The sequence below is a fragment of the Haemorhous mexicanus genome, chromosome 1 (genome assembly GCF_027477595.1).
Source record: "Haemorhous mexicanus isolate bHaeMex1 chromosome 1, bHaeMex1.pri, whole genome shotgun sequence".
In the NCBI taxonomy this organism is placed as follows: Eukaryota; Metazoa; Chordata; class Aves; order Passeriformes; family Fringillidae; genus Haemorhous; species Haemorhous mexicanus.
Genome location: NC_082341.1, coordinates 72,358,219 through 72,375,263, shown reverse-complemented (window position 1 = coordinate 72,375,263; position 17,045 = coordinate 72,358,219). Strand labels below are relative to the sequence as shown.

Here is a 17,045-nt window from a genome sequence, read left to right as displayed (position 1 = left end):
GCACGGTGTATGGCTACAACAGCTCAATTTGGTTCAAAGCAATCCTAGCTTCAGAAACAAGAAATTAATAGCGCCTCAGGGACCGGGGGTGTTTTCTGTCAGCTCTGCCACGAGAGGGAGGCAAAAGTAGAGAAACTCGGGCCGTCGCCGGCGGAGCTGCAAGGGTAAGGGACAGGCAGCAGCCGGAACTCCCTGATGAGAGGGGGGCCGCCATGTTACGGGGAGGGGCTGCGGCGCCTCCCGTTCCCGGCAGCCAAGGGTGAAGCGCCTCAGCTAGATCCCGGGAGGGGCCGGCCTGCCGTCCTTTCCCTCTGCTCGGCTGCGCTTCCGGGAAGGGAGCGCGGCGGCCGGCGGGGTGAGTTCGGCGGCTGCGTTGCTGTTGCTGCGTCGTCCTGAAGGTTTTCTACGGGGAAGCCTGTGCCGGTGTTTTTTAGGGTTTTCTTGGTTTGCGGGGTTTTTTTTTAGGAAGTAGAGCTGAATGGCGTTGCTTTTACTGTGTTTTGTATTTTCTTTCTTTTTCTTCCCTCTTTCGTGACATTCCCGAAACGCAGCTCCTTCATGCCAGCTGGAGCGCTTCTTGTGGGAGCGCCGGGAGCACCGCAGGGTTGAGGCGTCTCCCGCGGGGCCAAGCCCGGGGCGGGGGCGGAACAGGAACTCTTCGCTCCCGGGAGGGCCAAACCTTTGGCTTTTTGTGCCTCAGCCTTCTGGGACAGTATCAGGCTCCTCCCCGCCCCTGCAACGGCACAGGGGTCAGGAGCCTGACAGGTGCGGGGCCGCATCATTCCCTGCTTCCCTGCGTCCCAGGGAGAGCTGCGATGCCAAGGGCCATCGCCAGGAGCTGCCTGGGCTCTCGCCCTGCAAGTGTTTTACCATCGCTCCCAACTCTCCAAATCCTAAACGAAGCCTGCTTTGGTTCAGCCCGTGGGAAAAGGGATGTCTGTGCCACGGACTGGGCTTTGTTTGTGGGGATGGACATGGCCTAGTGATCATTGCCCCGAGGTCCCTCTGGGGTTGAATTTGAAAGAGTCAGCTTGAGACTGCTCTGATGTAACTGACTCGCCGTGGGGAAGTGTCCTTCTTTGCTGGACACTGATCCACATCGTAGTTTTTGTGGGAAGTGTCTCTTGGGTCGCAGGCTGGAGGAGAGCTGCAGCCTGCTGTGGTTTCCCCCACTGGCAGGCCCTGCAGTGTTTGTCTACTAATTGATTTACATACAGCCTTTTGGTCCATAAAGACTGTTCCTGAATCATAGGTATCAACTGCTGAAAATATATGCTTCAAATGCAGAGTGGTAAGAACACAAAAGCTCTCCACAAGTGTCTCAGTGCTGACCTGCAGAGCACAGGGAGAGCAGAGTAAGGAATGAGTTGCTGTCAGCAAACCCTTTGACCACTGAGGGCTTTACAGCAGTTTACAATTGACTGACAAATATGTACTTGTGTTATTATACGGTAAAGGTTCTATTGTCATTTGATTGCAAAGGTTCCATATTGCAAGAGTTTCATACCTCCTTGATGGTTCTTGTAGGCAGCTCCTCTAAGCACTAACTCTTCCTTCTCACAGTAGCCAACTCACTCCAGTCCCTCCCCACCCAACCAATCCATTCTTTTATAGCACTCTTCTTCTTATTGGCTACAGCTGTGGCCTGTTAAAGTCAGGTCTGTTCCTAATCTCTAATAACTGGCTCAGCTACAACTCCTTACGGGTAAGATTACTTTCTATACTACCTTTATTTTCTTATATTGTATCCCCCTACATACTTGTATCATGAGGTATTTTATTCCTGAAAGTATGGTCATTGTGTATTGTCTCTGAAACTGTGGATTCCAAATTGTGCATTGTCTCTGATGAGAAGGGTGTCTGTGGTTATGTTGCTACTCCTGAGCTGCAGAGAAAGCATAGTTGACTGTGCAGGTGTAACTCCTAGCCTTGTGTCCAAGCTGTTGAATATTATTTGTGATATTTATGAATATTTTTTATTATTTTAATGCCCCTGATTTTCAGGCAGGCAAATAGTGTCAGTTATGTCCTTTTGTCTGTAAATTCTTGCCTGTTGTGGAAGTCCTACAGACACTTTCTAGAAAATAATTGCCTGTTGGTGTCACTATTCCTCTGTGTTTTGACCCGGAGGTTAAAAAAAACCTTATTGCTAGCAATCTGCAGATACTGAGATAGTAGGAAAATTCTGGTCTACATTGTAACCAATGTGAATGCTATGTGTCTCTTCTTTATTCTCGGCAGGGAATAAATAAGTCATTCAGACACAATTGGAGGATTATTTCCATCTAAGCATGCTTGTTTTTTGGTTGTACTTTTTTCAAGTTATGGGAGAAAAGAAATAGGATTAAATTGCAACTGGTTTTAGTAAAGCTGCTAGCAAGGAATTTTCTTGGTTTGAAAAGCATGCATGTGGAAACTTGCTCTTTTCAACTCTCTTTCTAAAATAATGAATCAGTAGTACGCATTAGGTGGTGGTTTTGTATTTGGTAGCAACATGTCAACACTAGGCCCTGCCTAATGAGAAAAACAAAAAACAGGGAGTAAAACCTATCAGCATTTATCTTATGATACTTATCTGTGGTTAACTCAGTGTTCTAGTACCTATTGCTCATTTAATAGGTGTGGTGTTTAATCTCAGATTCACTGCCTATAGCAGATGAATACGGAGTATGACAGTTTATGATTGTGTGCGTTGCCATGTTGCAGGCAATAAAATGGAACTAAAATGAACTTTGATTTTTTTTTTTTTTTTTTTTTTTTTTGCAGTACAGTAGGAAATTGCAGTCACCTGTCGTGCTGGCGACATAAATACATAAATTTTTTTCTTTCCTCTTTTATCTAGCAGGCCAAGTCATTCTGCTGACATCCCCCAGACTGGCTGGCAGGTTTAAAACCCAGTGTGCACACGTAGAAGCAAGCGGCAGGTACCACTGAAAGTCTGTGGACTTAGAGAAGGTAAGACTTGGTAATTCTGCTGTTCTGATGTCTAATTTTGGCTCTGGCAGTCCAATGAACAGAAATTATTTTCTGTGTGAAGTCAAGAGAAACTTCTTTCAGGAAGTCCTGACCAAAAAGGCGTTGTGCTTGATAACCTCAAAAGATGTCACACTGTGTAGGTATGGGATTGAAATTTAGAAGCTGACTCTAAACTGGTAAAATAATTCAAATGTGTAGTTTGGGATTTCAGGTGCTTGCGGCACCAAATCAGTCTCCAGTGGGCTGATAATTTTCCAGCCTTTGCTGCCTAGTTTATGCTGGGAAGTGTAGAAGGGAGAAACAACTGATTTGTATTCAAAGAAATTTGATCCATTCTCGTTCTGTGTTTGATGTCCCAGGCTCAGAAGCATGGAAAGCCTCTGCACAGCAAACAGCACTTTTGCTGTGGACCTGTTAAGAAAGCTGTGTGAGAAGAAAAGTGGGCAGAATGTGTTCTTTTCACCATTTAGTATTTCTTCTGCTTTGTCTATGGTTTTGCTGGGTTCAAGAGGTAGCACTGAAGCCCAAATGCTTAAGGTAGGTGAAAATAAACTTGGTGGATTGCATTTGATGGGATCATATGAGGACCAGATGTGTCTTCCAGTCTGTGACATGCACTTGTGCCAAACTGTGATTGTCACTGTGGTGTGAGAGAGCAGAGCTCTTCCTCTGGGGTGTTTGTAAGGAGAATCAATTTTCATTGATTTTAAAATGGGACATTCCTTCATTATGAAATGAAGAATTTCCTGGGTTTTGTTGTGTGCGGTTTTTGTGTTTTTTGAGACAGACCATCTTTAATATATAATTAAGAGGTATGTGGTACTTTTTGTTTTTTGTTTTTTTTTTTTTTAATTTAGCTTGATCAATTTCTAGCTCCATAAAATATTACCTTCTTCTTCCTTGTTTGGGCTTAATGTCAGACAATTTATGTTTTCAAAACATAGCCAGACACACAAAAATAAATCCACAGTGACTGAATGCCAAACTGTTAGCATGGTTTACACTTTTTTGTTTTAAACTTGCTTAGGTAGCAGATAGTACTTGTCATGTGTTTTACATATGACCTGACAAAATTAAGTGCAGAATCAGTCCTTTTGGTTCTGATACTGGGCTCTTTTGCAAAGTGAAAGATTAGTAAAAACCTGTTGTTTTTTTTTTTTTAATATTTACTATAATAAATGTTTCTCAAAAACCTTTGTTGTTGCCATAGATGGAAATACTCAAAATCCATCTGGACACAGTCCTGGACTACGGGCAGTAATGTCCCTGCTTGAGCAGGGCTTTGTAGCAGATTGTCCCCACAGATCCCTTCCAAACTGAGCCATTCTGTGATCCTGCAGGGCTTGGCTTGAGGGAAGGAAAATCAGGACTGCTGACTCTACTTCTCCCTAATTTATAACTGGTACAAGTACTGCAGATGTTGTCTTTGTGCAGGTTCTTTCTCTGAAGAATGCCCAGGAAGCTCACAATGGGTATCAGTCCCTTCTCTCTGAAATTAATGATCCAAACACCAAATACATCCTGAGAACTGCAAACCGGCTCTATGGAGAAAAGACCTTTGAGTTTCTTTCAGTAAGTAGCCATTAAATTTGTGATGATTCTTAGGATAATGTGCTTGCTCCCTTTTTACTCTGGAGATCAAGGCAGGCTTTAGGGTTTGTTTACCAGTGTTTCTGTGCTGAGATTCAGGAGTGCAGTTTATTCTGCCAGAGCCTGGTATCTGAAATCGGTGGAGAATCTCCTTTGAATAACACATGATATGAATATTGCAAAGCAGGTTAAAATCCATCAGTCTCTACACTTGAGGATTCTGTGATCCATTAGTGTATTTGGCTGTGGGACAAATGGTTGATATATCTTTTAGCAAAAGTCTGATAAACAGACTTATAAAATCATATGTTATGTCCCTGAAGCATAAAATAAAAACAGGAAAAAAAAAATAACCGTACTACAGTGCATAAGACGTTTGATTTAATAACAATTCCTAGTTCAAAAAGTGGAATAAATCCTAGTAGGAACTTGTCTGTGAGAAGTTTAAGCTGTATGAAGCTGGGGAAGGAGAGCTGGCCTCTTTCCTTGGGGAATGTAAGGATCATCTGGGTCTGAATGAGAGTAAATCTCCTGCTGAAAATCTGTTGTGAATGTGCCTGTTAGTCATTTATAGAGTCCAGTCAGAAATCCTACCATGCTGGCCTGGAACAGATGGACTTCCTGCATGCTTGGGAGGATTCCAGGAAACAAATCAATGTCTGGGTGGAGGAAAGGACTGAAGGTGAGTGCTTTTCCAAGTGCCCAGTTGTGTTTAATGGGAGCCATTGTTTGGATCAACATCTACACCTGGCGATAGGACTGTGAATTCAAACAACTCAAATGCTGAGCTATTGCTGCGTCTAGTACATAATTCTCTTATCTCTTGTGTATTAAATGCAGACTTGATACTATCTTGGATAGTAATTAGATCCATGTCAGCCTCTTAATTAATGTGGGTTTTTTCCTTGTGTCATAAAGGTAAAATTCAGAACCTGTTGGCAGAGGGGATTCTGGATTCCCTGACCAAGCTTGTGTTGGTGAATGCCATCTATTTCAAAGGCAATTGGGAAGAGCAGTTTAACAAAGAGAGTACCACAGAAAGGCCATTCCAAATTAATAAGGTATGATGTGCTAAAATGCTGACAATACCCTGTTAATCTGAAGTAGTCTGAAATGACCACCTTTAAGGAGAAATTAGGTTTTTCAAGCAGGGTTGCCTTGGGTGGGCTGTGTGAGATTCTTTCTGCCCCCTCCCTTTCACATGAATACCATCTTTGCTGAGTTTCTCTGAACTTTCACATAATTACTAGGGCCTTTCATATAGCACAAAGACAGGTGTGAAAGTTTTTGAATTTCAGTCTTCTTCAGTCAGAGCTTCCTTGCTGCATTCCTGCCCCTGAGCCTATCCAAAAGAAATGGAAAACAAATTTCCTTTGAAGACCTGCTCTGCAGTCTTGATTTTGGAAGTACATCAGTGCTCTTGAGAAGGACTTGGCCCCTGGCATGGGCAGGCCATGGCTGCCCCTCAGGATTCTTTGCAGCCCTGGGTTGGCCTCCAGGAGTCATGAACAAGACCTGGTAATGTGCCTTCCTTAACTCACCTGCTCGAAGCAAGCATTGAGGAAAATTGAAGCCCTCGTGCCTGTATGGAAGCTGTTTGTCCCCCTCACTGCTGAAATAAATCCAAGAAGGCTTTTAAGTGCTACTAGCACTTTTAAATAAGGAAATGTTTCTGTTCACCCCATACTCTGTACAAGAGCACTTCAGAGCCTGCTGGACTGGCTTGCTTCCTGACACCTTGTCCTCCATGGACAATTGGAAATGCAAGGTGTAAGCTGAAACCTTAAGCTAGTTATTTTACATGCTATTCAGTAACAAGGAGTTACTGAATATCCCTTGATATCCCAAGGACATTTCCAACATCTTGTGAAATTATTTCTGTGACTCTTGCACTTATGACTCACCGGATGATTGCTGTGTGGCTTTTGCTTATTGATCCTTTTTATGTGTCATTGCTGTTGCAAAATAATTTCTGCCATATTCTCTCTGGGCATTATTTCAATGGGCACTACTTTAATTACAAAAAGCTACTTATGTGACAATTTCGTGAAGGGAAGAGAGAAAGCAATGAATCTGAGAAGGAGGAAAATAATGATGTAAACAATAGTAGCTGCTGCTCCATATGGAAATGGAATAAGATAGCAGAAAAGGAGAATAAAATCTCTCCACTTATTACTATCCTTATGACTTTTAAGAATTCATAATAATACTCTTTCTTGGTAGTTCTAGTATATACATTTTTAAATATTTTAAGTCTTTGTTCTAGCCACACAGAACCACATGGACTAACAATACAAACACTGAAATTACTTATTCATTTATTGCAAAGAACAATGCCCCTGCTTATTACTAGCTCACTTTAGTGCTTGTCAGTAGTTCTTAGGTTAACAAAAGAGTGAGAACATGTATTTACCTTAAAGGAATCTTCCCTAACATTAAAAATTAAAAAGGAAATCTTAGGATTTTTAGTTATTTACAAAGGATAGTGTGGTATCTGTGCTCTGTGGTTGTGATCAGTTCTCTTTGGTCAAATCCCATGACTAACTTGCTGCCTGCTTCATAGTCTGAGACTACCAGAGAAGCTCAGCACTAACTGTTGGCATCTCTTGATTTCTAGAATGAAACCAGACCTGTGCAGATGATGTTCAAGGAGGCAAATTTTAACATGACCTACATTGGAGACTTCCAGACCAAAATCCTGGAGCTCCCCTATGTGGGTAATGAACTGAGCATGATCATCCTGCTCCCTGATGCAATCCAGGATGGCTCCACAGGCTTGGAAAAAGTAAGTATTTGAGCTGAGTGCAGAGACAGCCTGAATCCTTCCAGGGAAGAAAGGCTGAATTGCACAGAGACCTGCCGTTCGTTCCAGAGCAAGTGTGTCTCTGGTGCTTAAGGGCAGCAGAAATGTCACTCTCCTCCCTGTCCCCAAAGTGACAGCCCCTGCTATGACAGTGCTGCTCAGGCTGTGTGCTGCTCCCTTAGGAGCAGCAGACGCTCTGGAAGAAGAGCTGGCCCTGCTCAGGAATAGAGATCAGCTGTGGTTGTGGTGAAGGCATAGGATGGTGGGGATGGGATGTGGAGAGGGGGATTTTGGGTGGGCTCTTTGGAAGTGCTGTGGCTTGTGGTGTAGGTCTTCTGTGCTGAGCAGCTGGCAGGTGGTGTGTGGCTCACTGGCTGGAAAGAGGCTCAGAGGAAAAGGCAGCATATTTTTTGTGGTGAGGGTAGGATACGAGTTTGATCTGTTTGGAGCTCTGGACCAGGTGTTTATGAATAAAATTTTCTAAGACTGAGTGTAAAGAGCCTTTGTGAACACATTGTTTTCATCATGCTGCTGACTGACCTATAGGATGAACCTATGGTAAACTGATAGAAGAACTGGGTTTGGATTCTTTGGGTCCTTGTTAGCTGTTCTGTGCCTTTCAGTCCTATAAGTAAAATATAAAAAAAAAAAAAAGCCTGAACAATTTAACATGTTCTGTAGAAGTAAACATTACATGGAGGAGATTGATCCCTGTTATAGCTATCAGAAAAAACAGTAGGTAATGATCTTTGCCAGGGCAGTACGCTCTGCTGAAAGGTATAACTTGCAGTTTTGGCTTGAGAAACACTAACCAGGTAAAAAAAGATGCAACTTATGCAGTATGTAAACAAATCACATACTCAGTTCTTTTGCATGTGTAACATTGATTCAATTCTTATTGTAATTAAGTAAATTTGAAATTTTTCTTCAGCTGGAAAGAGAACTTACATATGAGAAGCTGATAGATTGGATCAATCCTGAAATGATGGACTCCACAAAAGTGAGGGTGTCTTTACCCCGATTTAAACTGGAAGAAAATTATGATCTGAAACCCATCCTGAGTAGCATGGGAATGCCTGATGCATTTGAGTTGGGCAAGGCTGACTTCTCAGGAATCTCATCTGGCAACCAGCTGGTGCTCTCAGAAGTGGTTCACAAATCCTTTGTGGAAGTCAATGAAGAAGGCACTGAAGCAGCTGCGGCCACAGCTGCAGTGATGATGCTGCGCTGTGCAATGATAGTTCCAGAATTCACTGCTGATCGTCCTTTCCTCTTCTTCATCCGGCACAACAAAACTTCCAGCATTTTGTTCTGTGGAAGATTTTGCTGTCCCTAAAAAGGAGATGTCTTGGCAGCATAAGTGCCATCACACAATAGATTTATGTTTCCCTAGAACAAGATGATTCATTCTGCACTAATTGTGTCTTTCAGCTGTGCCCAATCTTCTTCTGTAGTCTTGATCTTGGGCTTGGCAGGAATGAGAGCTGCTTAAACAAACACAGCATCTGCCATGTCCAGTCCTTTCTGTGCCTGTGTGTAGAGGTCTCCAGGCTCTTGCTGACACAAGAACCATCCCACTTGCTCCGTGAGTGCTTCTTCTGTGCTTGAGTTCACTTTTGGTATCCAGCCGGCAGAGTCAGTGAGAGCTCATGGGATTGTTACTTTTGCTTGTGACAAGGCTGGAGAAGATTTGTAGGTGTCCTCCGCTTTTAGGTTCCAGTCCCCTCCAGTGAGTGCCTTGATAAAAGGAGGTTTTGGCAGCCTTTTCCAGATATTGCTGAACATGCTGCATAGATTGGAGTTTTTGACTAACACTTGGGCCAGCTCTTAGGCAAGAATGGCAATGAAAGGATGTTGTTTTAAGAGCTGCCCTGTGAGGTATTTGTGGGACGAGCAGCACTGTTTCCTCACTCCAGGACACTTGGGTTTATTCCCTGTCCCCTGGTTCTGGTCCTTTAACAAAGAGTGAAATAAAAGGGTACATGCTGCCTATGCAATGTTTGAAAGAGAAGGTCCTAACTTCAGGTTTTTGTTTTTTTTTTTGCTACTGTTGTACGTTTATGCTATTAATATTTTCTTAAACACCACAGTTTACCTGTAGAATACCAAAGACAGAGATGCAACAAGTTTCCTTACATTGGGATGTATTTTGTGGATCCTGTTCCCGGAATAATAAAAGAAGTATAAGCACTGCGTGGGTCTTTTTCTCCTTTTTCAATCCTAAATCATACACTTATTTGTCGGGCTGTGGCAGAAGGAAGAGCCTTCTGGCAGAGCCCAGCGGGGTTCGGTGTCGCTGGCCCGGCCCGGGCGGGCGCTGTCTCCGCGGTTGTCGCCGGCCGGGCAGGGACGCGGCCTCGGCTGCGCTGGGGCTGCGCGGGGCAGGAGGGGCCCGGGGCAGCCTCCGCGCTGTGCCCGCCCGCGGGGCATCCTGCGGGAATGGGGCGGTGTCGGGGTGAAACGCGGCAATGTTGCCTCGGCTCCCAAAATCGCAGCGCTTCTCGGGCAGCGAGGGGTGCGGGCTGTAAAGGGATTTGGGTGCGGGCTCGCACGGGCGGTGGAAGGAAAGGAAAGTGAAGGCACCATTGGGGAATTGGTTTAGACGTTGGCTCGGGAGGTGCTGGTGTTTTCTTCAGGACAGAGCTTGCTAAAAGACCATTGCAGAGCTGCCGTGCCGATTGTGTGTCTGCCGGAGAGAGCTGACAGTGATATGTGGAATTTCTGTGGGAGGGCAGTGCAGGAAATCCCCAAATTCTGATGCAGTCTCTTCCCCATATTTGAGTCTGAAACGAAGCTGCAAACTCTGACAGTTCTGCATTAAGGTGAAAGCTGCTGTGTGAGTGAAATGTGTGGGGTGTGCAGGGTGTGTGGTTCTGAAGAATTTCATGTGGATTTGCCGGCAAAAAATCCCTGCAGTTTCCACTTATAATGCAATGAATTTTATTTATTTATTTTTTTTCATCATGCCATTAACTTGGAGTGATGAATAAGGTTGGGACATATGAGCAATGTGGGGAAATATCGTATTACAATGTGTTTTTGAGTGGTTTGGTTGGGGTTTTTTATGTTTTTTGGCATATTTTTGGGGGGATTTTTTTTCAGATTGGGGGTGGGGTTTTTTTAAATTTTTTTTGTTAAGTTAGAGATTGGTGCCATGACAATGAAATTCTTGCTATTTTTCTTTTAGGCAAAGTCATTCTGCTGACATCCCCCAGACTGGCTGGCAGGTTTAAAAGCCAGTGTGCACAGACAAAAGCAAGCTGCAGGTACCACTGAAGGTCTGTAGACTTAGAGAAGGTAAGACTTGGTAATTCTGCTGTTCTGATGTCTAACTTTGCCTCTGGCAGTCCAATGAAGGGAAATTATTTTCTGTGTGAAGTCAAGAGAAACTCCTTTCAGGAAGTCCTGACCAAAAAGGTGTTGTGCTTGATAACCTCAAAAGATGTCACACTCTGTAGGTATGGGATTGAAATTTAGAAGCTGACTCTAAATAAGTCAAATAACTCAATTGTGTAGTTTGGGATTTCAAGGTGCTTGCAGCACCAAATCAGTCTCTAGTGGGCTGATAATTTTCCAGCCTTTGCTGCCTTGTTTATGCTGGGAAGTGTAGAAGGGAGAAATAACTGATTTGTATTCAAAGAAAATTGATCCATTCTCGTTCTGTGTTTGATGTCCCAGGCTCAGAAGCATGGAAAGCCTCTGCACAGCAAACAGCACTTTTGCTGTGGACCTGTTAAGAAAGCTGTGTGAGAAGAAAAGTGGGCAGAATGTGTTCTTTTCACCATTTAGTATTTCTTCTGCTTTGTCTATGGTTTTGCTGGGTTCAAGAGGTAGCACTGAAGCCCAAATGCTTAAGGTAGGTGAAAATAAACTTGGTGGATTGCATTTGATGGGATCATATGAGGACCAGATGTGTCTTCCAGTCTGTGACATGCACTTGTGCCAAACTGTGATTGTCACTGTGGTGTGAGAGAGCAGAGCTCTTCCTCTGGGGTGTTTGTAAGGAGAATCAATTTTCATGATGCACCTGGAATTTTTTTATGGATCACTTGGTAGCTACATAAATTATTTTCTTTTCCTTCCTTTCCTTGTGTGGGAATAAAATTGTTTCATGCATGTTCAGAAATGAAGCCAGGCGCATTAAAAAATGTAATAAAAATCACAAAGTCTACATTTAAAACTGGTAACTGCAATTTGATTAATTCCTTTTCAAAAATTTTGTCAGTTAGCAAATATCTCTTGGCTTGTGTGTTATGTAGGAACATCCAAACCAAGCTTTTGGTTTGGATATTTTCTTCCATTGCAAGGGGGGAGAGGAGTGTAAACTCATATCTTATTTCCATGTACTTTATAAAAATTTCTCAGAAACCTATGTTATTGCCATAGTTGCAGATACTCAAAATCCATGGACACAGAATGAGCTACCAGCTCTAGGTATCTTTGTAGCAGATTGTCCCCACAGGTCCCTTCCCACCTGAGCCATTCTGTGATCCTGTAGCGCTTGCCTTGAGGGAAGGAAAATCAGGACTCCTGACTCTGCTGCTCCCTAATTTATGACTTGGGCAATACCTTGCTGGGTACATCAGATATGCCTTGCATGATAAGCTCCAGATGGGAGGTGTGGTGAAAAAATCTCGTGGCTTCCAATCACAGTATGTAACTTAAGTGTAATTTTAATATAAAGACAGTCATGCTGTAGCAAGTGTGTATAGAGAAGGTAAGGACATGGCTGTGGATGTTGTCTTTGTGCAGGTTCTTTCTCTGAAGAATGCCCAGGAAGCTCACAAAGGGTATCAGTCCCTTTTCTCTGAAATTAATGATCCAAACACCAAATACATCTTGAGAACTGCAAACCGGCTCTATGGAGAAAGGACCTTTGAGTTTCTTCCAGTAAGTAGCCATTAAATTTGTGATGATTCTTAGGATAATGTGCTTGCTGTGTCTTTCCTCTGGAGATCAAGGCAGGCTTTGGGATTTGTTTACCAGTGTTTCGTTACTGAGAGTCAGTAGTGCAATTGATTCTGCCAGAGCCTTGTATCTAAACCTGGTGGGGAATCTGCTTTAAATAATTTGTGTTCTAAGTGGACAAGTGATGCTAACCTGGCTATTATCCATCAGTCTCTACAACTGAGGGTTCTGTGATCCATTCATGTATTTGGCTGTGGGACAAATGGTTGATATGTCTCTTACAAAAGTCTTACAAAGAAAACATATAAAATCATATGTCATGCCAATGAAGCACAAAATGAATAGAAAAAAAAGGACCCCCCATGATTGCCAATGAAGTGTAGAAGTTTGTAGTACAGTGCATAAGCCATAAAAATAATAAATTCTTAGCTCAAAGAAGTGGTATAAATCCTAGTAGGAACTTGTCAGCCAGAACTTTAATGACTCTGTATGTAGCTGGGGAAGGAAAGCTGGCAGGTTTCCTTGGGGAATGCAAGAATCATCTGTGTCTAAATGAGAGTAAATCTCTTGCTGAAAATCTGTTGTGAATGTGCCTGTTAGTCATTTATAGAGTCCAGTCAGAAATCCTACCATGCTGGCCTGGAACAGATGGACTTCCTGCATGCTTGGGAGGATTCCAGGAAACAAATCAATGTCTGGGTAGAGGAAAGGACTGAAGGTGAGTGCTTTGCCATGTGCCCAGTTGTGTTTAATGGGAGCCATTGTTTGGGTAAACACCTAGTTCAGGATATAGGACTGTGAATTCAAACAACTCAAATGCTGAGCTATTGCTGTGTCTAGTACATAATTCTCTTCTCTATTGTTTAGTAATTGCAGACTTGATACTATCTTGGATAGTAATTAGATCCATGTCAGCCTCTTAATTAATGTGGGTTTTTTCCTTGTGTCATAAAGGTAAAATTCAGAACCTGTTGGAAGAGGGGACTCTTGATTCCCTGACCAGGCTTGTGTTGGTAAATGCCATCTATTTCAAAGGCAACTGGGAAAAGCCGTTCAGGAAAGAGAGTACCAGAGAGAGGCCATTCCAAATTAATAAGGTATGATGTGCTAAAATGCTGACAATAGACTGTCAGGTGGATGTTGTCTGAATTGAACTCCTTTAAGAAGAAATTAGATCTTTCAATCAGGGTTACCTTGGATAGGCTGTCTGAAATTCCTTATGCCCCCTCCCTTTCATTGGAAGTCTCTCTTTTTGCTGAGTTCCTCTGAACTTTCAGTTCATTACTAGAACCGTTCATATAGCACAAAGACAGATGTCAAAGTTTGTGAATTTCAGTCTTCTTCAGTCAGAGCTTCCCTGCTGCATTCCTGCCCCTGACCTTTTCCAAAATAAATGGAAAACAAATTTTGAGGAGGACTTGGCCCCTGGCATGGGCAGGCCATGGCTGCCCCTCAGGATTCTTTGCAGCTCTGGGTTGGCCTCCAGGAGTCATGAACAAGACCTGGTAATATGCCTTCCTTAACTCACCTGCTTGAAGCAAGCATTGAGGAAAATTGAAGCCCTCATGCCTGTCTGGAAACTGTCCCTCCCCAAAGTGGTGAAATAAATCCAAGAATATTTGACAGGGCTGATATGACTTTTAAATAAAGGAATGTTTCTGCTGACACCAGACCAGCTCTCACAGCACTTCAGAGACTGCTGGGCTGACTTGGTTCCTGCCACCTTGGTCTCTCCCTATTGGAATGTCTTGAAAAAGCTGGAAGGGTATCCAGAGACACTTGCATTTTCTATTCCACTGTTCTGTTTTTGATTCCAGTGCGAGTTTAGAACCAGGTTTCAAGATGCAACACCAAAACTATACAGGGCTGATAAATAATCTCTTTTTGAGTTGTGGTGGATTATTGTGCATTGCTGCTGCACATGGCCAGGTTTTACCTCGTGCTTTTACAAGAGGCAGTTGTAGGGCTGCATTCCTGGTGTGTGATCAGTTCTCTTTGGTCAAATCCTAAAAGGCCTTGAATAACTTGAGTAACTTGCTGCCTGCTTCATAGTCTGAGACCAGCAGAGAAGCTCAGCACTAACTGTTGGCATCTCTTGATTTCTAGAATGAAACCAGACCTGTGCAGATGATGTTCAAGGAGGCAAATTTTAACATGACCTACATTGGAGACTTCCAGACCAAAATCCTGGAGCTCCCCTATGTGGGTAATGAACTGAGCATGATCATCCTGCTCCCTGATGCAATCCAGGATGGCTCCACAGGCTTGGAAAGAGTAAGTAGTTGAGCTGAGTGCAGAGACAGGCTGAATCCTTCCAGGGAAGAAAGGCTGAATTGCACAGAGACCTGCAGTTCAGTTCCAGAGCAAGTGTGTCTCTGGTGCTTAAGGGCAGCAGAAATGTCACTCTCCTCCCTGTCCCCAAAGTGACAGCCCCTGCTATGTCAGTGCTGCTCAGGCTGTGTGCTGCTCCCTTAGGAGCAGCAGACGCTCTGGAAGAAGAGCTGGCCCTGCTCAGGAGTAGAGATCAGCTGTGGTTGTGGTGAAGGCACAGGATGGTGGGGATGGGATGTGGAGAGGGGGATTTTGGGTGGGCTCTTTGGAAGTGCTGTGGCTTGTGCTGTAGGTCTTCTGTGCTGAGCAGCTGGCAGGTGGTGTGTGGCTCACTGGCTGGAAAGAGGCTCAGAGGAAAGGGCAGGATCTCTTTTATGGTGAGGGTAGGATACGAGTTTGGGCTCTTTGGAACTCTGGACCAGGAGTTTATTTCTAATGTTTCTTGAGTAATTTATTCCCCACTTAAAAATGAAAAAAAACCCCTCACAGTCTTCCTGCTTAATCCAGAGCAAAAAAAGTAGCATGTTATGTGCTATGTGAATAAACAGACAGAAATCACTACGTTGGCTATGTAATATTGTCTCCATTCCCAATGTAATTAAGTAAATTAGGAATTTTTCTTCAGCTGGAAAAAGAACTTACATATGAGAAGTTGATGGGTTGGATCAGTCCAGAAATGATGAAGTCTGCACACATGAGGGTGTGTTTACCCAGATTTAAACTGGAAGATGGTTACAAACTTAAGCGCATTCTGAGCAGCATGGGAATGCCTGATGCATTTGTCTCGGGCAAGGCAGACTTCTCAGGAATCTCCTCTGGCAACCATCTGGTGCTCTCAGAAGTGATCCACAAATCCTTTGTGGAAGTCAATGAAGAAGGTACTGAAGCAGCTGCTGCCACAGCTATACGGATATCGGGTTGTTCCGGCGTAATGTCCACTACAGAATTCACTGCTGATCATCCTTTCCTCTTCTTCATCCGGCACAACAAAACTTCCAGCATTTTGTTTTCTGGCAGATTTTGCTGTCCCTAAGGAGGAGATGTCTTGGCTGCATAGATGCCATCACACAATAAATTTATGTTTCCCTAGAACAAGATGACTCATTCTGCACTGATTGTCTCTTTCAGCTGTGCCTGCAGTGTCTTCCGTGATCTTTATATCGGGCTTGGCAGGAATAAGAGAGCTGCTTAGACAAACACAGTACCTGTCATGTCCAACCCCTCCTGTGCCTGTATGCAGAGATCTCCTGGTTCTTGCTGACACAAGAACCATCCCACTTGCTCCGTGAGTGCTTCTTCTGTGCTTGAGTTCACTTTTGGTATCCAGCAGGCAGAGTCAGGCAGTGAGAGCCCATGGGAGTGAAGGTACTTTTTGCTTGTGACAAGGCTGGAGCACATGTAGCTTCCCTCCCCTTTTAGGTTCCAGTCTCCTCCAATGAGTGCTTTAATACATTGCTTGGAGCTGAAAGGAGTTTTTGGCAGCCTTTTCCAGATATTGCTGAACATGCTGCATAGATTGGAGTTTTTGACTAACACTTGGGCCAGCTCTTAGGCAAGAATGGCAATGAAAGGATGTTTTTGTACCAGATGCCCCTGGGAGGTGTTTGTGTTGTAAGTACCACTATTTCCTCACTCCAGGACACCTGTGTTTATTCCCTGTCCCCTGGTTCTGGTCTTTTAACAAAGAATGAAATAAAAGGGCACATGGTGCCTATGCAATATTTGAAGGAGAAAGTAATAATATTTTATCATAATAAAATAATATTTATGTATATGTTTATCCTCTTAATATTTTCTTAAATACCATAGTTTACCTGTAGAATACGAAAGACAGAGATGAAACAGCTTTCCTTACATTGGGATGTATTTTGTGGATCCTGTTCCCGAAATAATAAAAGAAGTATAAGCACTGCGTGGGTCTTTTTCTCCTTTTTCAATCCTAAATCATACACTTATTTGTCGGGCTGTGGCAGAAGGAAGAGCCTTCTGGCAGAGCCCAGCGGGGTTCGGTGTCGCTGGCCCGGCCCGGGCGGGCGCTGTCTCCGCGGTTGTCGCCGGCCGGGCAGGGACGCGGCCTCGGCTGCGCTGGGGCTGCGCGGGGCAGGAGGGGCCCGGGGCAGCCTCCGCGCTGTGCCCGCCCGCGGGGCATCCTGCGGGAATGGGGCGGTGTCGGGGTGAAACGCGGCAATGTTGCCTCGGCTCCCAAAATCGCAGCGCTTCTCGGGCAGCGAGGGGTGCGGGCTGTAAAGGGATTTGGGTGCGGGCTCGCACGGGCGGTGGAAGGAAAGGAAAGTGAAGGCACCATTGGGGAATTGGTTTAGACGTTGGCTCGGGAGGTGCTGGTGTTTTCTTCAGGACAGAGCTTGCTAAAAGACCATTGCAGAGCTGCCGTGCCGATTGTGTGTCTGCCGGAGAGAGCTGACAGTGATATGTGGAA

The 17,045-nt window shown here is 44.1% G+C and overlaps 2 protein-coding genes across 3 annotated transcripts; both read left to right on the top strand.

Annotated features, from left to right (window-relative positions):
• Positions 1 to 214: 214 nt before the first annotated feature.
• On the top strand, positions 215 to 9,560 carry LOC132330932 (serpin B6-like). 2 transcript variants are annotated; one of them, XM_059853802.1, is made up of 8 exons: positions 215 to 355; positions 2,843 to 2,955; positions 3,336 to 3,513; positions 4,411 to 4,548; positions 5,131 to 5,248; positions 5,485 to 5,627; positions 7,184 to 7,351; positions 8,301 to 9,560. In XM_059853802.1, the coding sequence occupies exons 3-8, from the start codon at positions 3,346 to 3,348 to the stop codon at positions 8,703 to 8,705; spliced, it is 1,140 nt and encodes a 379-aa protein (XP_059709785.1). In that variant the 5' UTR covers positions 215 to 355; positions 2,843 to 2,955; positions 3,336 to 3,345; the 3' UTR covers positions 8,706 to 9,560. The 2 variants fall into 2 exon arrangements, with proteins under 2 accessions (XP_059709785.1, XP_059709794.1); XM_059853811.1 differs by having other exon boundaries at positions 224 to 355; positions 2,846 to 2,955.
• Positions 255 to 16,520, top strand: LOC132330926 (serpin B6-like). Its single transcript, XM_059853788.1, has 8 exons — positions 255 to 355; positions 10,557 to 10,666; positions 11,048 to 11,225; positions 12,122 to 12,259; positions 12,878 to 12,995; positions 13,232 to 13,374; positions 14,384 to 14,551; positions 15,234 to 16,520. The coding sequence occupies exons 3-8, from the start codon at positions 11,058 to 11,060 to the stop codon at positions 15,639 to 15,641; spliced, it is 1,143 nt and encodes a 380-aa protein (XP_059709771.1). The 5' UTR covers positions 255 to 355; positions 10,557 to 10,666; positions 11,048 to 11,057; the 3' UTR covers positions 15,642 to 16,520.
• Positions 16,521 to 17,045: the final 525 nt, after the last annotated feature.